This window comes from Lissotriton helveticus, chromosome 1_2 (genome assembly GCF_964261635.1).
Source record: "Lissotriton helveticus chromosome 1_2, aLisHel1.1, whole genome shotgun sequence".
Taxonomy (NCBI): Eukaryota; Metazoa; Chordata; class Amphibia; order Caudata; family Salamandridae; genus Lissotriton; species Lissotriton helveticus.
Genome location: NC_136058.1, coordinates 37,924,648 through 37,952,030, shown reverse-complemented (window position 1 = coordinate 37,952,030; position 27,383 = coordinate 37,924,648). Strand labels below are relative to the sequence as shown.

Here is a 27,383-nt window from a genome sequence, read left to right as displayed (position 1 = left end):
CACTCCCTCCTGAAACAAGGCTCATCTCCTCCAACACAATCTTTAAGAATGAAGTTAAAGCGATCCTCATGGCAAAATACACATGACCTATTACTACGTATCACTCATGAATCTGCTCTGTAAGCCCTGCCCGTCCATGGCCTATTGTACCCTGTATTATCGAATTATGTAATTGTATACGCTCACTCTTTGTACTTTGTTATAATGTTTGATGCACCTGGTTGATTATGTATATTGTTTACATTGTTGACGCACCTGGTTGACTTTGCACACTTTACCCTCTCCACCTCAACCATCCTTACTTCCCTTCTACTGTCGCACCTGTGGGACTATACATCCTGCACACACCCACCTCAACTAGGCCCACCTTTAAACTCTAAATACTCTAAACACGCTTAAGCAAGTATATGCTCCTTGCTATGGCACTTTATGCTATTGACACAATTGTTTGTCTATACTCAGTGTACCTACACTACCACACCTTTGACCTACCTCATGTCCTTTGACCTACCTATGTAACTAGCACCTTGTACCTAACTACCTAATATTCGCTTCTTTACTTTGTATTTTTACTTTGTATTTTTTACTTGTAAAGCGCTCTGATATCTGCAAAGATCTTGTTCGCGCTGTATAAAACTCTCACAATAAATAAATAAATAAATACAACGATTTCTTGGAAAACTCGGCTTCAGCAGCTAGGGACTTCCCCTTGCTGAAGAACTGACTTGTCCAAGAACTCATGAAGTTTTCAAAGAACTGAGACTCTTTGATGACGTTATTATGTCCACCTTTACGTCAAACTCGGTACCTTCAAGGTATAAATATGCCAACACTTGCCATAGCAAACCCACGGTGGTTTGGAGCAGTTCGACTATCTACTTGCCCGACGCATCCTGCTACAGCAAGTGCCGAAGAAAGCCGACCCTCCAGCAGACGCACTGAGAGATACGCTGTCTTTTCTCCTGCCGAGAAATCCAGCTCCAGTGTTTCCAAGCTACCCTTGCAGGTTGTTGGGAAGTCGAGTCCTGAGCCGGACCTTCTTCATTCCAAATCAAGGTACGGAACTGATTAGACCCTAAAAGAAATCTTGGACAGATTCTTGGCAAAGAATAGTACATTTATGCTACACCTCACTTACTTCTTCCCTCGTACTAAGCTTAGGTTAGGTACATCGGGGTAGGCGTATTTTAGAAGCACCAGTTGAGTACTTTTAGCCTCTGTTATTTATGTATGTATTTATCTATGGTTTAGGAACCATACAATGCTCTTACAGTATTATTTTATTCTACTCTTTCTACTGTATGCATTATATTTTGCAACCAGTTTTACGATTGTAGCAGTTCATTTCTTATGCTTGAGAAAGAAGACTGTTCAATAAATCCTTTTATTGAAAACGCCCGCCTATCTATATCTCAGCACCTCTGATGAAACGAAGCATGCACGATTGACTGAGTGAAATATCTATCTATTGTTTCCACGACTCTGAAGTTCAGGTTTATCTTGGGGAAACAAAGTTGTCATGTTTATGCAGTTGTCAGAAACTAAATCCCTTCTTGTGAACTCGAGAAAGTTTCTGGTGACCTCTGAGCTAGCTGGCACTCACAATTAAGTTGAATATATTCGATAGAGACCGAGTAGACATAAGTCCTACATCACATCTATAGGATATGTTATTCCAATGCGCAGAGCCTATTGGGAATATAGGAACTACACTACAGTAGTAACTACATAACAGAGGATTCTCCTTCACTCACTTTGTGCGCGCAGCTCTTTGCTCCTGAACGGACTCAACTGCCATATTTATTTAACTACCATTCAATGTATATTCATTCAATATTGTTTATTTAGTAGAAGCCTGAATCCAAACACGTATTTTAATTTTCTGACTGGTTTTCCGTTTGGGACGTTCCTCATTTTTTTCTTTATACTCCAGAAAAGTATTCTTTACAAAACGGCACCTTGCCTTCCCCTTGCATCTAGCACACTCTTCATAAGTTAAGCTTTGTATCACATGTAAAGCTCCAGCTGAACACAGAGCAGCACACTAGCAACTCTCTCCAGTGCCATAAACACGTACCATGTCCACATTTAACATAACATCATAATACCATTTGGCAAGTACAATGTGGTACAGTCAAGGAAAAGCACAAGGGACAATAAGTAAATAATAGCACTTTATACCCTACATCAACACCACATAGAGCGAGCAGCCCCCCATTTTTTTTGCTGTGCTAAAGTGCACCACAGTTTTAATAATTTTGTGATACACCCTCAAACAGGGCCCACGACAGACACCATGAAACCACAAGCCTTGCCTGTGCATCCCCCATTTCCTCTCCCAGAAGCTGCGTAAACGAATCAGTATTTAAGGACAAGCCGCAAGGTGCACTGCTCCCCCTTCTAAACTCTTTAGGTAGCTTGCCCACGGACTAGCATTCATGCATCATTACTAAAAGCAGCACGTGGAGCTTTCATTTTTTCAGCAAGTTAATTGTTGCATTTTTAAAATCCTAAAAAAAAACAGTATAAGAGCAAGTGAATTAGGTTCAGGTTTTTGACAGTTGAAACGTCTATCATTCAATTCCCATTCCCAATGTAAATACTTGTGTCCTATTTCTAGACTGTGAAACCTATGGTCCTTCGTTTCCTTTGCTGATTCTCTCCCAATATACTTTCAAATAAAAAAAAAGGATTCTTAGGCATTTCCAGACAGATTTTAGTCTCCTTCATGCATAGGTTAATTGTTTTCTTTGAGCCTGCGCTATAATTGCCTTTTTTTTTTTTGCAACATTGGTTTTATTACCTATTGTACACTGCTTATGCAAAGCTGTTTATACATAATGACTTAAATTCCTAAAGAATTACGTAGTTTATTTTATACATGATTTCATGGTCACCATCTCTTATTAGATTCCTGTAAACTATTTTCAGTACTAGCTGTCAATCTTTGCAGACCGGAAATTGATGAGACAATATACCGGATGTATGCTATCAAAATGTTCCTTAGAAGTCCATCTCCATTGTGGGTCCTTAATTTGCTTGCTTTGTTTTTCTTGCACAATTCCTTCCTACCACCAGTCTACCAGCCATTGCACGATTGAAAAACTTGTAGTAAATGGGCTATGACGTAAAGATAGTGGTCTAGACCTGCGTGCCGGTGAAAGGTCTTGCACTGGGTCTCTGTCCAGGTTTTAAAATAACAGTATTCTTTTTTTTATGTTTTCTGACCCTCTTCTAGTTGTAAAAATGGGAAAAAAAGGACAAAGCCTACATGAAGGTTCATGAAAGCCATTTCACCTTAGTGAATCCCGATTGTCTCTTTCAGATTTGTTTTACTTTGCATTTCTTCACCGGTTCATACGTATTGATTTTTGACAGTATTTGCATCAAAGTGCATTAGAGAAATTTTATTGGGATTGCATAGATGGCAAGTATGTTACAATATTATCACAAAACTAAAGATATCCATTCTCAAGCACGCTCTTTCTCAAGTTTACTGAAGGTGTAGAGCCAAGCTGTCCCCAAGCAGACTATTGCCCCGCGTTTCTTTGCTGCTGCACTGGGTAATTTGAAATATGGTTGACAGAATAGGTAGGGCAGTAACTATCTACCTCTTGAGAATGCAGAGTTCTTCATCTGGAACTGACCCTGTTTCTTGTTGGGTTTGATGCTTTTCCTGCCATTAGACCAAAGCAATAGAGGTAAATGGGGATGTGAGATACATCTAGTTCCTTCCACATACCGACATTGGAAATAAATTGGGAATTGCAATACTGTTTCGTTTCAAACTTTCCTGATTGAAGAAAACTTATTAGAGTTGTCCAGATTATGAACGTTTCATGCCATAGTTCCAACTAAGACTCCATTGACTACTACCGCTATTACAGGTCATCAATGTTTCGCAGATACAGATGTTAAATGTGATCCACCAGTATGCAACACACCATCTTCTAATTTTAACTGCATGTTTGGTCATACTACCTCATGGTAGGATTATTGAAACTGAGTATTCTGGCCTCCTGTGCTCACCTGGTGAGAAGTTTTGACCACCAACCGCATAATCAGCATCAGTACATACATGAAGTTTGTTTTTCCTATGAGTAGTGGGGCAGGGCTGACTGCTAGGTGAAATCAGCCACCACTGAGGGGAATACACAGTGTGTTCCCACTTACTGATGGCTCTCCAATACCAAGTTCACCGCACTGCTTGCAGGTTATGTAAACACATAAATAAAAGGCATTATCATTTACAATGGCAATAGCTCAAACTCTCGCTAATGTAAGACCCATTGCATTTCAAATGCTTGTTTCATTACTGGGGCCCAATTTGTTCTCTTCTTGTCTCCAATACTGTCAAAAATGACATCCATAATTACTATAGATGAATAAACTACTCGGTGTATCAGCAACTGTTGTGCTCTTGGTACACTCAGGATGTTGACAGTGTGTAACAGTAATGCCTACATGCCTGTCTGACTGAGCTGTTCAATTAGTCTGTAAACAATATGTTTAGTTAGACAAAAATCTTCAAAAACAGCATACATGCCCAGTATATGAACAAATGCTCTTTGTAAACCAATAAAATCAGTTAAACATTCTTTAATAAAGTCGTTCACTACTATTAAAACCTTCCTATTACACAGGTCACATCCAAATACCTCATATTCTTTAAAGATTCTGCAGCTTGTCTTCGATCTTATATTCCATACAAAATGAGAGTTAGCTTTAAAAAAAAAAATTGTACCAGCAGTAACCACATACAATCTAATAAAATATGTCGCAAATTACATCTTAGATTCAATACACATGTTCAGTTACTATGGTTATAAAATGTCATTCTTTACTGTTGAACACAAAACAACTTCATCACAATGCTATACTTCAGCGGCTCAATGGTACGTTGGGTAAGATATCAATATATGGAAACAATTCTCAACTTTTAAATCTCTAATGCTCAACATGTCTGACTACTTCAAAACATTTAGGCACAAAGGTATCACTATCTGCCAGGTACTCTAGAGACTGCGCCTGGGAATCTGGGGCTAAAGGTGTGCAGAGCAGGCTCTGAAAAGGCATGCAGGCTGCAATTAGGAGACAACAGGGAGATGCCAGGGGCCCTGCACACAGTCCAGCGCGCACTCAGTATGTGCCAGGATCTTTGGCCCCGAAACTCTGGGACTGCAGTGGTCAGGGTAAGAGTGAAGCTGTGACCAACAGAGCTGCTGTCACGGTTACTGGAGGTTATGACTGGGATGCCGAGCCTGAAGGCATGCTACGCGGTCTCTGGAGAAGCAGTGCAGGCTGTGGCTGGTAGAACTCCTTTAGACTGTTGACCTATGCAAATAACTGAGAAAACACGCAAGACTGCACAATAATCCTGTGGAGTAATCCAAATGTGACCAACACTTCAGTTAAGCAATTGCGGAATGGGGGTGTCCTCTGCATGTAGGTTTTGTTAGTGTTGTTGACATGAGCTCTGGCAAATAGCTACGGTAGGCTGTAGCCAGAACTAACCGTTACCCCTTCCCTGAGAGTTTACAACATGGGATACCTCAACAAATAGATAAGGATAGGTTTCCTTCGACAGAAGCCCTTACTTGCATGAAGCAAGTTCTTATTTCAATACACAGGAGTAAACCCCTGGACCTTTTCGAACAATGCAGAACTGAACTCCACCAAATTAAAAAAAACTGTTTTGGTTTGTAATCTGGAATCAGAGACAAGCTCACCCTATGTCTACCCCCAGGTACTTTGTGCTTGTTGAGCACAATAAAAATCGTAACCATATAATTTTTGGGGCAGATTGTCAGATTAGTTCCACTAATTGGGAGTCTTGACAAAGGCTGCAGGCAAAATACTTATTTTTTCAAGATTCACAAACATCTCCATAACTATTTTGCACCAATCTGAAACTGCACAGGCTGCAAAATGAAATATCTGTTAATCACCTCTTTAAGCTCATTCTGAAACTAGCCAAATGAGACACGTTTAGGAATCACGTTATGCCTATAATATATTTCAACATAAATTAGGCCCAATGTATTCACACATGTTGAAGATGTTCCCTTGATGGGTCTGGGCCTAAAACCTTCACCCTATCATTTGACCGTTTTCAGGAAACTCTTGATCTCAGCACAATTTTTGCCTTCAATTTATTAATGCACATTGAAGTTCACTATTTATTGCATAGAAATCTAGCACTTGGAGAAAAATTGTCTGAAGTTAAAAATTAATGAAGAAATAAAATGATTAGGTGCTGAAGAATAGGGCTGTATGCTAAACAGTGAAGGAAGTAAAGGGCGAGAGGTGAGGGCGGCACTATGAGACTAGGATAATGAGGGAAGGGACAGAGGCACGGTTTATTGTTGCAGCAAATACATACCTCGGAAAAAAACTTATGTTCATACATTAATTAGTGAAAAATAGTCATGTAACTTAGTCCACAATCGCAAGCTCTATGCCACATGAATTTTCAATCAACCAACAAATCCTACTCACTCAGTTCATTTGGTGCCACAAGAATGCTAGCCTATCTGAGCAGAAGAGGAGCCATTGGAGAAACAGACGGCAGCGTCCATCCAGAGTGAAACTTATTTTCACTTCACTTTGTGACGTTCACAATGGAAGCTTATACTTGTTTTAAATTTATATAAGAATTTACAAAAAGGTAGGTCCTGTTAAGAAAAAACACTTCAAAAGTCCACTTGGGGTTGCCTTGCTAGCATGAAAATTCTGCAAATGTTTTTGGGTTAAAACTTTTCTCCATACTCAAAATTGTATCACGCTGAAAAGTTTCTCACAAAGAAACTTTACTGGTGAAATTATAATTTGACATACTGCTACTGAATATTCACCTGTTTACAATAACGTGCCTTATGGAAAGTGATTATTAAACATTAACCACGTCCCATAAAAACTGATTGAATTAAATCTTTTAGTCACTGTTTATTTAGCAACAAGATGCCACTCTTGGTGATGGTTCACACAAATAACAAAATGCTGCATAACATCAGATAGAACCACAAAATCTGATGAGATACGTTCAGAAACCTATTACAATATATATCAATTTACAATATTTGCACTGAGCACCACAATCAATCACTGACTCTCCTTGGTAGGCAACCTAACTGTGGGTGGTCATGATAAAGAGTGGTGCAAAATCCCCCCTTATGCCCCAGTAGAGGGGCTGGGAATGGAAATGAAGTCTTCTCAAATGATTAGCACTCTACATGCTGTATTTGGCCACTGGTTGCAATCTAATACTATTCAATCAGAAACAAACATTCACCTTTTTTGGCATAATCAAGCCTACATTTTCTTACCTTGGTTTGACTGAACAGAGAAACACCAATAATGCTGGTTTCTTTCACCATGGTGTCCCTGGGGTTTATTTCGATTGAGCCCCTACAGCCTACGATCTGTTACAGAACACAAAATTGAAACATGAATTTCAATCGAGAGCAAGAAATAAAAAATACACCATTTCAAATCCCATGCACCTACAGTATTTACAAAGAGCAGCTTGAGTTACAAAGTTCCATCTCAGAAGGCTTAGCAAATCTCCGGGCTTGGCTGCATGTGTTGGGAAATTTAGTCTAGCCTCGGCGGCTCTGTGACAAAAACACATTTCTTTTGGTCAATTAAATTTCCTCCAGGTATTCTTGATAAAAGAGAACTCCTCCCTCATATCATATTTGCAGTTACACAAGCCCAACACAACTTGCTTAAGGGAGTCACATAATGTATGTCCTACTCAGTTTCAAAAGAGCTCGAATCCTGCAGTTGAGGTACTACTTCAAAAAGGACACCACAGCTCATATTGATTTGTCTAGACTGCACCATTTTATTCCCTTGAAAGATCTCTGTCGAAAAATGTGAGAATGAGGTCAATCTAGAAGTGTCCAGACTTGTTTTTTTATTACTGCCCAGTTGCTCCAGCCAAAGGATGAAGCATGAGGTTCAAAAGAGTTATCACAAAGAAGACAGAATGTCTTCACTTCACTCTAGCACAAAATGAAAAGCCCACACAAAACATTTTTTTCCATCTCAGAAGCAATAAATGTGATGTTGGTTTCCAAACACCACAATTTCAAATATCACTCTGCGATTGTTGTAGCGACACAGTTGTAGTGCGGTTTAGCATGTAATCTCTATTGCATGTCCAATAGGGTGACCAGATTCCAAAACAAAGAAAGGGGACAGGTCATAGACATAGAAGTAGGACTACGGTTTGCAGTAATCATCGACATAAAAGTAGGACAATTTCACAGCTGTCATAGACATAGAAAAGGGACTACAATGACCGCTCCCTCCACAGATCGAGATGAAGCATTACAGACGACAAATCAGAGGTCTTTTATTACTACTTGCAAGTCCCTTTGTGACTACCAAAATTCATAAACTTAGACTTTTGGTCTAAGGTTACCATTGTGAATCATGCCCAAAGTACTGACGCTGTTAAGACCAAGTACAAATCAGCTTGAAGTGCATATTGTCACTGCACTCTAGCACTAAGCAGTGAGCCCGCTCGTGTGGACCTCCCCATTCTGCTGGCTTACAAGGCCAAACTCAAGTTGAATTTGGGCAGGAGAGGTGTGGCGAGGCAAACGGAAGGGCTGCCGGTAGATCTTAAGAATGTACAGAATGAGTGACTCCATTGTATTGCCTCTTGGCCACACACACACACACACTAGTCACACCCACACACAGATTGCACATAGCGGCCATCAGTGAAACGTACACACAACATGCATGGCACAGCACCTTTCACAGGCCGGCTGATGTAACCTGATTTCTCTGTGCTGGCCTAGATACTGACTTGACACTGCTTACTAATGCCACTACGCATGATCAATCATCTCCCACATAATTTCTTATTAGTAGCTCAAGGCTGCCGGCCACGCGGGATCTGACCAAGTAAGTGTTGGCATCATAGGGCCCAAGGCTGGCTTGCCCAAAATGCTAGAGGAGGCGTGCTGCAGTCTGCCACGGTCAGTTTTCACTTGACTTCACTGTGGCGCTGTGCTTTAGTTGGATGATAATAGGAAATTAAATTAAGAGCTTACAAGATGCTTGTAGGTGTCTCTCGAAGGTGGTGCCCGTGTATGTGAAGGCGGCTGATACCCAGATGTATACCTGTGGTACATGACTGATAGCTAAACTGAAGATGAAGTGCATTAAAAACACAATAATTTTTGGAGCATATGGGTGGAAAATAGAGCAGGACGTTTATTTTGTATATTAACTCATTTGTGCTGAGCGGGCTCAAGATGAACAGGCCATTCCTTAAAGAACTTTGAAAAAAATGTCTAAGTGTTGTGAGAGACTCGTTTTTAAGATTAAAAACACTACAGCGCACTAGCGGTTGGCTATACTTGAGACTTCCCTGCGCCTTCAGGTGCTTTGCTGCAGCTGAAACATTTTTTGTTGCTCAAATTTAATTTAATGTAATATATTTCCCTCTCTTCATTGCTTGATTTTGCTCGCTAAAAAGTGTCACTCAGTCCTTCAAATGTCACTCATAATTACATTAAAAATATGAAAATGTTACACATAGCAATATAAAACCTTGGCAGCCATGGCTGCTTAGTCCTGCTCGCTAAGGACTACCGTCTGATTTTCGGAACATGAGTGTTTGCAAAGTCTAATTCGGCCGGGACATTTCAGATGAAGACATTAAACAACATTAGGGCAAGCATTTAACCCTGTTTCAAGTCATTTATACCTTCCTGGATATGCAGTTTCCATCACCAAGGTTGATCCTAACCTGTAGCTGGCGCTGCGTTGTACAAAGGGAAGGGAAATCCTGAGAGAAAGGCTCTCTCTTCAAAGGATTTCCCTTCCTGATACAACGCTCGGCTCTCCTAAGTGACATGACGTTAAGAAAAGAGAGCATGCGAGCGTCTGCTCAACTGAAACACCAATAAAACACCGGGACATTTCTATGTTTACCCCGGACACGGTTTAAAAACCCGGACATTTCACTGACTTGGAGAAAAGTGTCGGGACACTTCTTCAAAAACGGGGACCGTCCGGGGAAAACTGGGACGTCGGGTCCCCCTAATGTCCAAGCCATGCCATCCATTTCATGCCTAAGCCCTGCCCTCCCCTGCATGAATTAGCATGGACTGTTCTTAAACACGAGAAATCAAATTAGTATCACCAATGTAATTGCACAACCCAATGGTCAACTTCAATCACAGCTGCACAACAAAATACTTACAATTACTCTTCCATCCTGTGACAGAAGTTTTAGATCATTGCTGAGATTAACGTTCGATAGCATCTCTATTATCACATTAATCCCCTGCTCGGCCGTTGACTCCTGAAAGAAAAATGTAAAGCATTGTATAATTATGAACTAAGTGACTTTTGAAATCAAAGCAACCGAGATCTAGCAAACTCTGAAGGTACATCAACTTCATTCACTCTTTCGCTGATATAAGGTCTTAGTTATGGGTCCTATTTTTTTCTCATGGTATATCAATATACCCTTAAAGTAGATAGCAAATAACTTACTTTTGGCTGCCGAATGGCGAGTTTAAACAAGCAGTGGTAAAGCCAATATGATAGGTAACACACATAGAAGAGAGAGCTATTGACCTTGCCAATGCTTTTTTTCATTTGCATCAACATGCCAAAAATGGCCACCAGTGCATTACAATGTATGTATCATAATACATGCTCAAACATGAGAGTACATGGCTGGACATTTTGGAATGGGTTTTCCGTTTAAAAACAGCCATTTCAAGATGGCTACAGAGACGCACGCATGTATCGTGACTCTAGTCACTTCAGGGCCACAGGACCCCCCGCCCCAACATTTACAACATCCCGCAAATAACACACAGACACAAGTGTTAAGATTGGGAAAAATTGCTGCAGGTTTATTATTACATACAACATTATGTAATCACGGTGGGTTATCTTACGGATGATCAAAGGGCAGGCCGCCTTCTCGCCACCTGCCCGCCTGTTGAGCCAATCAGCACAGTGGCGAACCACCCAACTGCTGCACCATTATGGTAATAAAACTACACATGCCCCTTGCGGGGCGTATCTAGGCAAACCCCCGGTTGCACAGGCCCACAACCGCCCGAAGGACTACTGGGGCGCCGACAAAAGTTCCTGGACCTCTCATGAGGTTCCAGGTTAGGCTCTGGCACCCCTATGTGCCCGCTGAAGTACATTGTTGCACCTCTCAGCTTCCGGATCGCCCTGTAACTCCGCCTGCAACGAAAAAGGAACACATTAAAAACTCCCTTATGAGCGCCTCCCCCAAGCAGACACTCTGGGTAAGAGGTAGGGAGGGAAAAGAGTGTCCCCGACGTGGAGTGCGCAACGTCCGGAGCGGCAAAGAGGCCTGAGAAATGGCGAGAGGGAGAGATATACCCCCCTCTCCCTGCCTGCCGCCCCGGACGCGCGTCACCGACCCGCCCACATCCCACAGAGCAACGCCTGCCCTGGGGAGGAGTGGCTGACCATATTACGGGACGGGGGCAGCCCTCCGCGACTAAGGGCCCGCCCTCCTGATGGCCACAGGGTGGCCTCGGGCAGGCGCATAGTCACTTCAGGGCCACAGGACCCCCGCCCCAACATATACAACATCCCGCAAATAACACACAGACACAAGTGTTAAGATTGGGAAAAAAAATTGCTGCAGGTTTATTATTACATACAACATTATGTAATCACGGTGGGTTATCTTACGGACGATCAAAGGGCAGGCCGCTTTCTCGCCACCTGCCCGCCTGTTGAGCCAATCAGCACAGTGACGAACCACCCAACTGCTGCACCATTATGGTAATAAAACTACACACTCCCCTTGCGGGGCGTATCTAGGCAAACCCCCGGTTGCACAGGCCCACAACCGCCCGAAGGACTACTGGGGCGCCGACACGAGTTCCTGGACCTCCCATGAGGTTCCAGGTTAGGCTCTGGCACCCCTATGTGCCCGCTGAAGTACATTGTTGCACCTCTCAGCTTCCGGATCGCCCAGTCACTCTGCCACAGCCCGGCCGGCGGCCACCGTCGCCGTCCGGGCCCCCCACCACTTCGCTTTTTAGGGAAACCTGCAACCCCTGCTCTGCAGAGCATTTTGTCGGTCCAAGGAACAAGACCAAAATGACAGGTGAGCGGTGGACCCTTTCCACCTCGAAGCGACCTGATCCTGACATGAAAATTACATGCCTGAAGTAACCCAGGCCCCTCTGCCCCTAATCTGCAGATACCCCGGGTCTTTTTAATGCTTTGCAACCATAGTGTAACCATGCCCGGTTACCTGAAGTCATACTTCCAGGTGACTGACAAAGTGATGAGGAGGGGCCCCTACTACTGAAGGTGCTTCGAATCGAACAATAGGCGTTCCAGCACATGCCCTGCAACTCAACCACACCCTTCACAACAAGCGTCCGCAGGCTATACCCAGCAAGTTACAACTCCTGCTGTACGCCGTTCTCCGCATAACATGGAGAAAGTGTGCTTACAATGACGCTTGTGCAGCTATACTCGAAAGAGCACAGGGGCCTTGAAGGGATAAATACATATTATACTATATACTTGGGCGATGACTTTGCATATGCCAATACAGGATTGAACCGGTATAACAACAGGCATCACCTGCCCTCTCGGGTTTAGTCTGGAAGCAGCTTAGGCCACGCTACTTGTAGATAGCTTGTCTGTAAGAATGACTTAAGACCACCACCAAGGGATTGCTGGGACAGAAACCAAGTGCCCCCTTAAGATCCCGACGTGCAACATGACACGCCCGCTGACACCACAAGCCCACTGAAACTAGTCAGCAAATACCCCAGGGAACGAATCCCTCTACAGCAATAGTGTAGACTATCCCAGGTCCTAGAGGTAATACCCCTGGAAAGAGCCCAAGAGATGGGGGGCCTTCCCTGCTGATATCGCTCCCTGATCAAAACCATAGTAGAACCAGCGCATGACACTGATACCCACCACACACCTTCGCACAAAGCATCAGCAGACTACACCCAGTAATGTACTAATTCTGCTGAAATGCCGTGCACAAACATACAACAGTGAACCCTGCTTTGTGTACGCTTGAGCTGTGGAAAAGTAAATTTTGCCATGTTCTGTGTCCCTACGTGTCATCCATCATATGTTATGTGTGCATGATTAAATATGCATATGCATTCCCCATGTTCGATTAATGACGCAATTACAGTTGTGTCCACCTCTAGTATGCCAGTTTCCAGTCCTCGTGAATACTACGAATATCAGGCCTATGTAAAGCTACGTTGCCACGTTTCTCAGTGTGCACGTTATTCTATTATAAAGTCCCCGTTTCTAGGCCTCAAAAGGGCCTGGACACCAGACTCAGCTCCTGTCTCCTGAAGCCTCGCTGAGGAGCGATACAGCCCCCACCTGTATCCTCGACCCTTCACTTACTTCCTGCCTCGCAGTGCCCGGTCCAGCCTGGCTCAGTCTCTGAGTCTGCCAAGAATATGTTATGATTCCAGTTATCAGTTCAGTCCTCCTTCTCTGCATTCCTAAGCTACTGAACTGCATCAATAGTTTCCGTCATTGTCTAGCCTTCACGTCTCCACGTTAGAGAAATACTGCATTTAATGGTCATTTAATATTCTTCATCACGCACTACATGTAGAATAATACATGGTCCAGTCTTAGAATCAAGTCAGCCTTTCCTCTCCTGACTTCTAGTTTATATCAACATGTTCTCTAAACATCAGATACTAGATACTGTTTAGGTACATGTCGCCCTGACTCTCCAGACTTCAGTCTCTGCTCCTAGCACAGAGTTCATAGCCCCCAGCTTCTCCTAGTGATACGTCATTGCTAGTTTGCGCGCACCATCAGGTTAGAGGTCCCGGCTCCTTAGGTAGCCCCCTCCATGGTTTCCGCCCCATTCATGACATATTCTGTTACGTTTGCATCACATGTCTATGTATACGCCCTGTTACACCTCTTTTTACCCTTATCTTTCGCGACTGCTACGCGTCACGCCTTCTGCTCCACCCACTGCTACGCCTACTGCAATGTAATGCTATGTGTTTGCGTTATGTATATATGCTCATGTATTGTTATTAAAAGTCAGCGCGCTCATCCCAGATCCAACCCCAGCAGCTGCTGGGCCCTGCCATCCTATTCCTATGCAGGTTGTCCTGTTCCTGTCCTTATGCTGTATTAAACCTGCAAAACTCCTACTACCTCGAATCTTGACTCTTATTTATTGAGCTATCTGTTATGATATATGTCTAGTCAAAAAGAGAGGTATTATTTATTTATTTACCACATAATGGCGCCCGAATAGGGACTTGCCCTTTCCCCACGCGTCGGTGAAGCCACGCCGACCCCCTGACCCTCTGCAGTCGTGACGGAACTCTTCTGTGCACCGGCAGATATTTCTGCTTCAAGTATCCCTCAGGCCCACGGAGGAGACGGAGGAGGCGGTCCAGCATCCAAACGAGACGGTGGAGGAACGCGGCGAGTCCCGACCAGAGCCCAAGCCAAGAGTCCAAGGTCCGAGGTATCCGGAGGTCCACCCGTAACTGAAGTCCGAAGTTCGTCGTCCGTCGTCGTAGCAGTCCAGTCCAGTCCGAGGCTTTCCGTTCTTGCTGCCCGGTGAGTACCATTACTGGGGTAGTATCTAGACAGGGTCAATCTAAATTGACTCTGGTCCGTGGGTTGGTGGTACCCAGACTCACAAACGAAGTGTTCACCTAGGTGGATACGGGTCTTGATGCGTCCCTTTATGGGACCGGTATGTTCCGTACTGTTTCAGCAGTGCATCCAGTAACTCTAGTCTGTTCCGTTCTCGAGAAATTCTTGTGTTCCTGTTCTCAGTATTCCAGGTAATATTCTGTCCGAACTGTTATGTTATGATGTTGTTCAATGTATTTCCAATGTCGTGGTATGCCTGAATTGTTCTCCAAATTGTTATTGTTTCTCGTGTATTGTATTGTGTTCCGATTCAAGTTTACAATGTCTCTCTTTTCGAGATTACGTCAGTTAAAAACTAGAAAGGGTTTGTTAGAAGAAGCAGTTCCTGTTCCGCCGAGGGACAGTCCAGGTCACTTTATGTATCAGAAGCATGGCATAAGCGCCATATTGTATCTAGATTTATGGGTAGAGTATACCAAACAGTTAGAAGAAAAGTATAGATGGCCCGTATCGGGTACATGGGATGCCGAGTGCATCATGCGAGTAGAAGAAGCATTATGGAAAAAGAAAGCCAGACAGTCACAGAAAGATGCCATCGAGTTATGGCGTAAAGAAGCTCATAAAAGAACCGAAAAAGAAATCAGAAAGTCAGAATTAAGTAGAGAATCCTTAGAACGAGCACAAGAAAAAGAACTAATCGAGATAGGTGAACAAGTCAAAGCCGAACAGTCAGACAGACAGAGGCATGCCCTTATTAGGGGTATGTATCCTCTCCTTGCCGAGGGCTTGCCAAAAGCGACCCCAGAGGCATCCAGTAATTTCCCGCCACCATTAGTTCCGACCATGCTACGTCACAAACAGACCGCAGCTGATATTTTTATTTCGTCCTATTTGGACGACACAGTCCCAGAATATGCAAATCCTGTTCGTGCTCCGCCAGTCCCTGTAAATCAGGCACTTCCCGCTTCTCCAGACACCGGAGTACCTGTTACGGTACCCCCGGTCCAGCCCGCCATACAAGTCCAGCCTGCATTTCCATTTCCCACTCTGCCAGGACGAAGAGCCTCAGTAGACGACTCCAGTTTAGGGGCCGCAGGGGGAGGTACTCCTCAAACCCCGCCGCCACACAAGCGTTTAACGACAGCCGAATTACATGCACAAGCGTCACAGCGTACGCCTAGACATCAGACTGTAGCAGAAATAAGAAAATCCCTTGCCGAATGCGGCTATGATCCAGTCCCAGGCGAGGATAATATGGTTTTATATTCATTCCGCGTAAGAAAGGTGGCCGAGTATCTAGTCACCTTACCGAATATGAAAGAAGATCTAGACAGAATATATCGTTTCATCCGTACAGGGGATGATCCAGAAAGTATTAGCGAGGCCATGTCTCAAAGGAAAGCCGAGATCCAGCTCATGATATTAAAGTTTCTGATCAATTGTCTAATAAGAGAACAAGATTACCCGTCTAAAGATCCGGCCGAAATGAAAACCCTAACAAGGTGGAGTGATAATATAGCCGAGGGTAAGCACAAGACCGTCGGTGCTATGGAGAGTATGTACAAGAAAATCCGTAGAGAAATAATAAAGATACACGAACAGCGTAAAGCAGCACAAGTAAGCGAGAAAGAAAGTAACTCTGATACTGAAGAGGTAGAGGACGAGAATCCCGCCAGAATAGCGTATGTAGGAAAATCTAGATTTCCAGATCGCCATTTACGCCTAGAACACAAGTCTATTTTCCATCATCCAGCACCAGAACAAGGTTCACTAGAACAAGTGTTTCAAGCTACCGATCACATTCTGAAATCACGAATCGGTTACAGTGAGTTAAGTACCATGCATGAACAAGAACTAGCCCGATCAGCAGTCCGATGGATTACTGATTCTACCACTTTTCCAGACGAAATAGTGGCACAAATGTTTCTGAAAATGCCCCCAGCCGAGCAACGACTGGTGGGTATGTATATGATTCAGCACCTCATTACTTTGTATGAGGGTCAACACTCTGATCCAGGCCCGTTACATGATATCCTGAACGAGTTACTCCAGTATAGATGGAGAGGTCTAGGTACCGACTTAATTAGTGTCATTCTAGAACAGCGTCACAAATATAGAACGTTTCTGAACCCGCATTTTGTTCATGCCTCACCTCCAGAAGGTAAACCATTTTACATGGAAAGACAGAATCCGTTACGAGAAGTCCACCCAGTTAAAGGAACGGGTGGCGAAATGCAGCGAGTGTTTGTTTACACTCCAATTACAAAGATGGAACTCCTCGAGATGAAGAAATTAATTCCCTGTCATGACAAAGATCCAGCAGGGTTCCATAGAGAATTAAAAGACATGCTCCGTATGGGAGAATACACATATCCAGATATAATTAAAATGTTAAAGGTTCTGCTGCCCGCAGGGGTGTATGAAAAGCTCAAGGAAAAAGAATGGGAGGTGGGAGAGAAAAAGATCGATTGGGCAGTCCTAGAAGCTGAAGACAAGGCACGAGTACCAGGTACCGGTCTTGGAGATAAATGTAAAGAATTACCAGAATTATTAATACAAGTTTTACCCAGATTATTGACAACGAGAAAAGAAGACTGGGATGCAATCTCAGCCTGTAAACAAAAGCAAGATGAGGATATTAGTGATTTTTATTCTAGATTTGAAAAATGTTTCAGTATCAACAGTGGCCTCAAGACAAGTAGTGAGTCATACCCTCACCTTTTTGTTACTAAATTAGTCGAGAATTCAAGCCCACAAATTAAAAATCGAGTTTTGAAAGTCGAAAGTACCTGGCAAGCTAATACCCCGTCCCAGATGTTGCAAATGCTCCAATACCACCAGAATAGAATCAGAGAAGAGCAAGAACACGAGAGAAAACGTATGAAAGACACGAAAATGAAAGTACTAGTTGCACAATCTGTTCCTCAAGACAGTCAGAAGAGGGGTCCGAATCAAGCCAGTCATCCTGCAGCTCCCGTTAAAGGGAATTGCAATTATTGTAAACAGCCAGGTCATTTTATAAATGAGTGTGCAGTCCTGAAACACAACATAGCTACCGGTAAGACTAAAGAAAGACCACGTCCGCCTAGACAAGAACAAGTTTCACAGATTCCTCAGCCACAGAATGCACAACAGACAGTTCCAGCACCGCAGCCTATTGCTGCAACACAGCACGTTACATCGCAGATGTACCAGTATGCACAGTCTGAGTATCCAGAGTACCAGCAGTATTCATGAAACAGCCTAGAGAGGGAGGTAGGCTTGCCTCTCATCGAGATACCTGTAGATCAAGAAGGTCCCTATGTTCACAGTCAAGTATTAGGGAAAGACAGAAAGTTTTTGATTGATACAGGGGCAAGTAGGACCACAATTAGTCACGCCGAAGTTCCAGGGGCTCCGCTCTCAGGCTCAAGAAATGTTTCCCTTGGATTTTCAGGAAAACCTATCGTAAATGAGATTTCAAAGCCAGTTACTCTAGAAGTAGGTCCATTGTCCCGCACTACTGATCTGTTACTTACTAAGTCATGTCCAGAAAACCTATTAGGCATTAAGACACTGAAAGAGTTAGGTGCAGTTATATGCTGTTCCCCAGAGGGAATACGATTGTTCCTACGTGACTTTAAGGGTCACTATGTATTACGAGATTTTGATTCAAGACTGTCTAATGTCCCGCAGCATTTATGGGCGCAAGGTCCAACTGATGTAGGTTACATGCAAATCACACCCTATCGTGTGACTCTCAAGCCAGGTGTAGTGTTACCACGAATCAGACAGTACAGATTGCCACCTGAGGCTGTAGCAGCCTTATCCAAAATTATTGACGAGCTTATTGCTCAAGGAGTGGTTGTAGAAACTGACTCCAATGTATGTAATTCTCCGATCATTCCAGTCATGAAACGTACTGATCCAAATGCACCCCCAGTATATCGATTAGGGATTGACCTACGAGAGCTTAATAAATGTATTATTCCTCAGTACCCAGTTGTCCCAGACATCTCTTCCCTATTAACGGCCATTGATTCCGAAGCCACGTTCTTCACTGTCATTGACCTCAAGAACGCATTTTTCAGTGTTCCTATTCATCCAGACAGCCAGTTCCTTTTCGGATTTTGTTTAAATGGAAGGAGCTATATGTTTACACGAGCTCCTCAAGGTTTCACAGAAAGTCCTAGTATTTACAGTCAAGCACTCAAGAGACAACTAGACAACATTCACATGCCAACTGACACTGCCCTGCTCCAGTATGTCGATGATCTACTGATCACAGCCCGTTCTGAACGTGGTTGCGAGCGAGCATCCCTTACAGTCTTGTATTTCCTAGCCGAGATGGGGCACAAGGTGTCCCCTTCTAAGCTTCAATTCTGTGTCCAGCAAGTGGTCTACTTAGGACACTTACTGTCCAAGAGGGGTAGGCAGTTGACACCAGACCGTATCCAGTTAATAGCAAGTCTTCCTCAGCCCAAGACCCAGAAGGAGGTACGTGCTTTTATCGGCCTTACTTCTTACTGCAGACAATGGATTCCTCAGTATGTATTTCTAGCCAAGCCACTGATACAGTTAACGACACAGGAGGCAGCCGTATCGACTGTCCTCCCTTGGACATCTGAACATACACTTAGTTTCAATGAGTTAAAGAAAGCCCTATGCCAAGCTCCAGTTCTAGCGACACCGAACTACAGTAAGCCTTTTACACTTTTCGTTACTGAACGCGAAGGTACAGCATTATCTGTTCTCACACAAGATCAAGCAGGACAATACAAGCCCTGTGCTTATTTTTCGAGCACATTAGATCCTGTAGCCCAGGCTCTGCCTGCGTGCCTCAAGTCAGTTGCAGCCACAGCACTAGCTATCAGACAAAGTGATTCCATAGTCTTAGGACATACCTTGACAGTACAAGTTCCACATTCTGTGGAAGTTCTTTTAAACCGAACACAAACTCAGCACTTGACAATTGCACGTTTAACAGGTTATGAATTGACACTGTTCCAGCCACACATAGAAATCAGACGCTGCAACATCCTGAATCCTGCTACATTGTTACCATCAGTTAATTCAAATTCTGCCACACATGATTGCGTGGAAGCAGTTAACATTATGACTAAGCCAAGACAAGATCTGACAGATATTCCGTTATTAGATCCCGACCTGACACTTTATGTGGATGGTTCGTGTATGAGAACTAGTACAGGAGAACTAGTCGCCGCGTATGCAGTGACTACTGACACCGAAGTTATAGAGACACACCGTATTGACACCCTGTCCGCTCAAGCAGCAGAGCTAGTTGCTCTGACACAAGCCTGTATACACGCCAAGAACTTGAAAGTTAATGTTTACACAGATTCACGTTACGCATTTGGAGTTGTACACGACTTCGGAGTGCTCTGGCAGGAGAGAGGTTTCATGACTTCTCATGGAACCAAGATTCAGCATGGTCTCCTTATTCAAGCTCTGTTAGATGCCATACACTTACCGACATCTATTGCTATCATGAAGTGCAAAGCACATACGAAAGTTACTGACACTATTTCCCAAGGTAATGATCTAGCAGATCGCACAGCCAAGCTTACAGCACAGACTCTAGACATTCCAGTTAATCAGACACATGCTCCAGATCCGATTACATGTATGACAGTTAAGGACCCTACTCAAGATGTCATAGATATCCAGTTACATGCTACTCCTGAGGAAATCAAGAAATGGTCCGAACAAGGAGGGGTCCAGACAGATCAAGGATGGTTAACGAAGGGTAGAGCCACATGGTTTCTCCCCGACTCTATGGTTCAAGTCATTATCAATACCGCACATAGTCCAGCACATTTAGGAGAAAAAGCTATGTTAGACAGTATCCAGAACATTTGGTTCAACAAGCATTTACGAGCTGCAGCCAAGCAGAAAGTCCGTACCTGTATGATATGTTGTCAGTTTAATCCAGGTAAAAGTGTCCCGGTGGAACAAGGTGGATTCCAGCCCCCTGACCACCCTTTTGAAGTCCTCCAGATGGATTATATTCAGATGGAGCGATGTCGAGGTTTCAAGTATGTCCTTGTAGTTGTATGCGCTTTGTCCAGGTGGACAGAAGCATATCCAGTTCCAGATTACACAGCCGCGACCACTGCCAAGCAGTTGGTTCGTGAGTTCTTCCCTCGTTATGGACTCCCTAGAGTCGTATATTCTGATAACGGCCAGCCATTCTCATCTGAACTCATGAAGCATGTTTCCCTGTTGTTAGGGTACCAGTGGAAGTTCCATTGTGTACGCCATCCTGAAGCAGCCGGTCTCGTAGAGAGACATAATCAGACTCTGAAAATCCGAATTGCAAAAGTGTGTAAAGAAAAAGGTGTGGACTGGCTAGTAGCTCTGCCAGTCGCTTTATTTTATATGCGCATGGTCGCACATTCCAGATCAGGTCTGTCCCCGTATGAGGTCGTTTTCGGCCGCCCCCCTAACATGTGGGGTACACCTAGACCCCGAAGTATTACCGATGTTTCAAGTAATATGCTGACAGATTACCTAGCTTCCTTGATGTCTGCCCTCAACTCATGTCGTTCACAGGTTGCCGCCGCATTTCCAGACAATACCGAGGTGGCACCGCATGAAATCGTTCCAGGATCCATGGTGATGGTCCGCAACTTTGACAGATCAAGTCCGCTGGAGCCTCGTTGGAAAGAGCCTCGACAGGTCCTCCTCACCACCCGTACAGCCGTGAAGTTGGAAGGACGCAAAGGCTGGGTACACCTTTCTCATGTCAAACTTTTTAATGGACTGAAACCCGTCTTAAAGAACATTTCCCAGGATTTGAAGGATTGCCAAAATATTGTTCTCAAGGACTGTCCCGCCAAAGACATTGCTACAACCCCTCCCCTGTTAGAGAAAACTCCGCAACAGGAGTACAAGCTAAAACTCCGGTCTAGTAAAATAAGTCAGTCAGTTTGATTGTCTAAGTCCTCCCCTAGGTGAAACGGTTAGACTGTTTCTGACATGTATAAAATAGACCCCCATAGTGAGAGAGTTAGTCAAAACTCAATCCGATGTATCGTTTTTCTATGTTTCATATTATTTCTCAGCCTTATGATTTCCTGCACCAGTTATGCATTTTACCTGTATTTCTCAGTTCTTCATGTAAATAAGTCTGCTAATGCTACAGTAGAGCACACGTTTAGTGATCTGCCTCCTCATGAACTCTCTTACCGCCTCGCCATGCGAAATAACTCATTTATCCGCATGTTACATTACTCACACCAGACCAGCAATGCCACTAATTGTTGGGTGTGTGGTCGACTCCCCCCTTTCCAGACACAGAAGGGAGTTCTGCCACTCTTTCCTTATCCATTCTCACATAATGGTTCGTGTGGAGCATGGTCCACGTTAACGTCATCCTCAACAGATATGTCTTTTCTTAACAGTACATGTTTTCCAGACAAGCAAGGTCTTCCCCACAGAACAGGGTTAGATCTAGAAAATGAAGTGTATAATTTAGGTAATTATTCGTCGAATTTCATGGTCTTGAATGTTCAGTCTGATACTACTCCAGACTTACCTGCTATTTCAGTACTACCAGTCAAAGGCGAATTATGTGTCCGTAATTATGGTTCTGTACATGTAGGACATAGTGATTGTACTACTATTGTCAAGTATAGTGACAGTGGGAAATCTATCTTCAAAGCTTCACGTCATTCTTATTTTATTTGTGGTCAAACTGCATATGTTCGTTTGCCTCTCGATTGGGAGGGAACCTGTTACATTGCCTTCCTACTGCCACCAGTTTTCCTAGCCCCATCTGATTATCACAGGAATACACATCTAGTACACGTTAGACATAGAAGGGAGTCCCCAATTGTCGATTATACTGAAACTGCTCTAGAACAGTATACAGATTTCAACAGAGGTTTCTTTTTCTTTATAGGACCTATCCAGAATAGTAAACTGATCCGTAGGTTAACCAGAACCCTCGAAGCTGTAGTAAATGAGACTGCCTCTGCTCTAGGTAACTTAACCGAAGAGCAGTCTGCTATGAGATTTGTCGTTTTACAGAATCGTCTCGTCCTTGACGTCATACTGGCCGATAGGGGCGGGGCCTGTAGAGTCATCGGATCTAGTTGCTGCATTTTCATTCCAAATAACGCGCCGTCTGTTTATTCAGCTATAACCAGACTCCATAAAATTGCCCATCTGATACACCAAGATCCAGGCACCTGGACATGGTCCGGTTGGTTCTGGAATATAATTTCCGCATGGGGATGGAAAATATTGTCCTTCCTAGGTATTGCAGTAGCGATCATATTCAGCTGCTGCCTCTGTATACAATGTGGCCCTGCGATTTGCGGCATTTGTGCTACCTCTTGTATTCCTAGTCCCAAGCCCCGTTCTAAATCCCGTTCCAGGATAATTCGAGACGAGCAAATGATACTGTATGAAATGATAGACGGTATCATGAAAATTGATGTTTCCTGATGGAAACGTAGTGACAAGGAGGGAATGTGGAAAAGTAAATTTTGCCATGTTCTGTGTCCCTACGTGTCATCCATCATATGTTATGTGTGCATGATTAAATATGCATATGCATTCCCCATGTTCGATTAATGACGCAATTACAGTTGTGTCCACCTCTAGTATGCCAGTTTCCAGTCCTCGTGAATACTACGAATATCAGGCCTATGTAAAGCTACGTTGCCACGTTTCTCAGTGTGCACGTTATTCTATTATAAAGTCCCCGTTTCTAGGCCTCAAAAGGGCCTGGACACCAGACTCAGCTCCTGTCTCCTGAAGCCTCGCTGAGGAGCGATACAGCCCCCACCTGTATCCTCGACCCTTCACTTACTTCCTGCCTCGCAGTGCCCGGTCCAGCCTGGCTCAGTCTCTGAGTCTGCCAAGAATATGTTATGATTCCAGTTATCAGTTCAGTCCTCCTTCTCTGCATTCCTAAGCTACTGAACTGCATCAATAGTTTCCGTCATTGTCTAGCCTTCACGTCTCCACGTTAGAGAAATACTGCATTTAATGGTCATTTAATATTCTTCATCACGCACTACATGTAGAATAATACATGGTCCAGTCTTAGAATCAAGTCAGCCTTTCCTCTCCTGACTTCTAGTTTATATCAACATGTTCTCTAAACATCAGATACTAGATACTGTTTAGGTACATGTCGCCCTGACTCTCCAGACTTCAGTCTCTGCTCCTAGCACAGAGTTCATAGCCCCCAGCTTCTCCTAGTGATACGTCATTGCTAGTTTGCGCGCACCATCAGGTTAGAGGTCCCGGCTCCTTAGGTAGCCCCCTCCATGGTTTCCGCCCCATTCATGACATATTCTGTTACGTTTGCATCACATGTCTATGTATACGCCCTGTTACACCTCTTTTTACCCTTATCTTTCGCGACTGCTACGCGTCACGCCTTCTGCTCCACCCACTGCTACGCCTACTGCAATGTAATGCTATGTGTTTGCGTTATGTATATATGCTCATGTATTGTTATTAAAAGTCAGCGCGCTCATCCCAGATCCAACCCCAGCAGCTGCTGGGCCCTGCCATCCTATTCCTATGCAGGTTGTCCTGTTCCTGTCCTTATGCTGTATTAAACCTGCAAAACTCCTACTACCTCGAATCTTGACTCTTATTTATTGAGCTATCTGTTATGATATATGTCTAGTCAAAAAGAGAGGTATTATTTATTTATTTACCACAGAGCAACTAACCTCAAGCAAAGTACAGCGGGCTATTTTAAGTGCTCGGTGCAAAATAGTATAGCTTGAGTGGTGGACTCACATTTGGTAAGCAGCCGATAACACATGCCCCCTGGAGGCCGAAGACTGCCTAGACCCTGACTGCTTAGACCCGGAGACTGCTTAGACCCTGCTGACAAAATTCAATAGCTTGTCTAAAAAGTTGACTGACATCCCCCGCCAAGGGATGAGTAAGCTGAACCAAGGAGTTCCACCTCTGAACTAATCAGCATAACCCCCGGGCAGAATCCCTCTACAGCAATAGTGTAGACTATCCCAAGTGCGTGAAGGAGGAGGGCAGAGAACCTATCCCTGCCAAAAGGCCGAAGCGGTTGCCCAAAACATTCTAGCCGGCCAAGGCCACTCAAGCTGACATAGGACTGTGTAGATCCTACGCTGTGCACACTCTATTTACATGAGACTGAAGGGGGGTAGAGCTATCCCTCTGTGCTAAGAAGTTGTGCAGCTGAGTTCCATGCGGATCATACTCTGATCCCAGAGAGGAGCTATCAGCACGCCCAGTCATCTCAGACATGACTGAGCTATGCAGAATAACCTACATCCTAATCCTGAAATGAGCCCATCACGAAGCTGTTCAAACGCAAAGCAGGGGAGCCCAACCACACTAACCTAGAAGGGAAGCTGCGTGTACAAATCCTGATGGAGTCCATCGTACACAGCCACCACCAAATAGTGAAAACGAACAAAAAAGGGTGGGGGGTTTGGAATACCAGATAGACATTCTGAATGTCCATAACCGCTGTCACTTCACTTCTTGCACAATACAATATGAGAGTTTTCTAGTGGCCCACTTCTATAGGTATATTGGCAGTCCAGGCTCAGGCGGTGGTTACACAGTAACTACACTAGATCGTGACATGGGTGTAACCCTGCAGGCTGTAGACCTTATATACCACTAAAGGCAGCAGAAACTCCAGAACTGATGGCACAGCGGAAAGGCTGCCTTCCAGATACGGAGCCTTGGAAGAACAGACAGACAAAAGCAGTGTCATGGAAGAGAAAATTGACTATTGTCATGTGACCCTTTCTTCTCGTGGTTAAGAAAAAACAGTGCAGGTCCCGGGATTGTTTAAAAGACCAACTATCCCTCTTGGTTAAGGCCCTAGGCGATAGCTATGTGCCAGGGGCTATTATGACCTAATAGCTTAGGGCAGATCTAGCATTTGCTAACTATCCAAGTTTTGGCACAACCGTAGAAGGACTTCCCTACAGGCCTACCTTGCCATGACAGTAAGAAAGATAATACCCAAAAGTGAGGGCCCCTCCCAATGGAGCGCCACAGGAAAGGGCACAGTAGCAGATCTGCTATATGTATGATAACAAAGGTGCCAATATAAATTCCCACACAGCCATAAGGAGTCACAACGTGGCTCGGGGCTCCCCCTAGCACACCTATAGCACACTGATTCCTCACTGTTGTGGTCTACGTACTTCTGTTCTGACAGTTGCACTATCTTGTTTTGAGTTAATGGTAAATGTAGTCAAGAAGCGCTCAAAGTCGGCCTTACAAATGTGCCAGAACAGGCGTACATCACATACATGTATACTGAGCGCAAAATTACGCGCCTCTCCTGGACCGAGCAGTCATACATAATTCTGCTGTGCACACATGACCCATTGCTCGGCACCTCACCTGCGGGTGACAGGCCCTGATATACACGTCCGCTGCTCGCCCCTCACACCGTGTCTGTTCCATGCCATTCCTCTGCATGGCCACTCATTTACAAGCCCCTCAAAAACATGCCCTCCGACCACCGAATGCAGGGCTAGGTGCGTCGTACATCTCCGACAACATGCCTCAGACACATGAATACATATAGTGGACGGCTTGCCCCAGTTCAGGCCCCTTAAATGTGAGCACTCAAACCCATAAGTATTCTAGCCACCACATACTGTATCTGTAAGCTGGTGACCTGAAACACTGCCCATCTCCTGTACACCAGCAAACGGTTGTGTGTACATATTGTCCACACTATGCAGTAGCATTTGCTTGGCTGGTGTATCGCATCAGACCTAGAACTGTATCCTCAGACCTCTGTACCTACTGATCACCTCATGCCCGGATGGCTTCCTATTTGTCTGGACTAACACAGATCTCTAATTTGGGCACACGGTTATACGTATACAATCCTCACCTCATACACTACCAGCTTGCAGCATAGCCTGATGTATCACACGTCTTGCACAGGGGCACCCCGACACACGTGCTCATTAACCGCCTTATGCCGAATACCCTCGCTGGTGGCCTGGTGTACCACACACTTCAATGCATGTACTCAAACCCATAAGCAGCCAGAATAAATCACCTTAACCCATCTGCAGGCACCCCGGATATATACGGGGATGTGAATCTCCTATCTGGGATTTACAGTGTCTAATGCAGGCACACAATGGTATGTACTTACTGAGTATACATACAGAATCAGCTTGCTGCTAGCCTGGTTGCCTCACACCCACACAAGCACTTCATACAGGTGTACACAATCCCGGAAGGCACCTCATAGCTTGTGTAACACAACAAAGCTACCACTCACCACCTTTCCTAGGCATCTGTGAATGATTGACTAATACAAGATTATTCGCCCAGCGTAAATGTGATGCAACTGACACTCAGCGTAAATGTGATGCAACTGACTCTCAGTGATGCGCTCTGCCACCTATGTGCACAGAACGCGCTATGAACAACACCCTTAACTAAACGACTACAGCTCCTACCCCGCAGCCTGATGGGAGCATAGCCATGGCTAGTATCATGAAAATCGGTTCATAAATGCGCCACTCAGACCTAGAAAAGTTCGCGCCAGATCTAGGTGGATTGGGTAACATACACACGCCTCTTATCTCCTGAAACACAGCTTTGTAATCTGTGTATTTGAAAATATCTCCTCCCGTGACATTACCGTTCCTAGGTGAAGCGCTCTGCCGCCTACAGGATCGCGGTGCGGGGGCAGAAGGTGTACTGGAGCGCGGTGCGGGGGCAGAAGGCGT

At 44.3% G+C, this 27,383-nt stretch overlaps 1 protein-coding gene across 3 annotated transcripts in view; it reads right to left on the bottom strand.

Moving 5' to 3' along the window:
* The window catches only part of CRYZ (crystallin zeta), a 228,218-nt gene that overhangs the window by 41,878 nt on the left and 158,957 nt on the right, over window positions 1-27,383 (bottom strand). For all 3 annotated transcript variants that reach the window (XM_078668603.1, XM_078668613.1, XM_078668621.1), the window contains exons 7-8: window positions 10,226-10,327; window positions 7,326-7,421 (exon numbers count right to left, since the gene is read on the bottom strand). In XM_078668603.1, coding sequence (XP_078524729.1) covers window positions 7,326-7,421; window positions 10,226-10,327 — 198 coding nt within the window. The remainder of the gene's footprint in view (window positions 1-7,325; window positions 7,422-10,225; window positions 10,328-27,383) is intronic.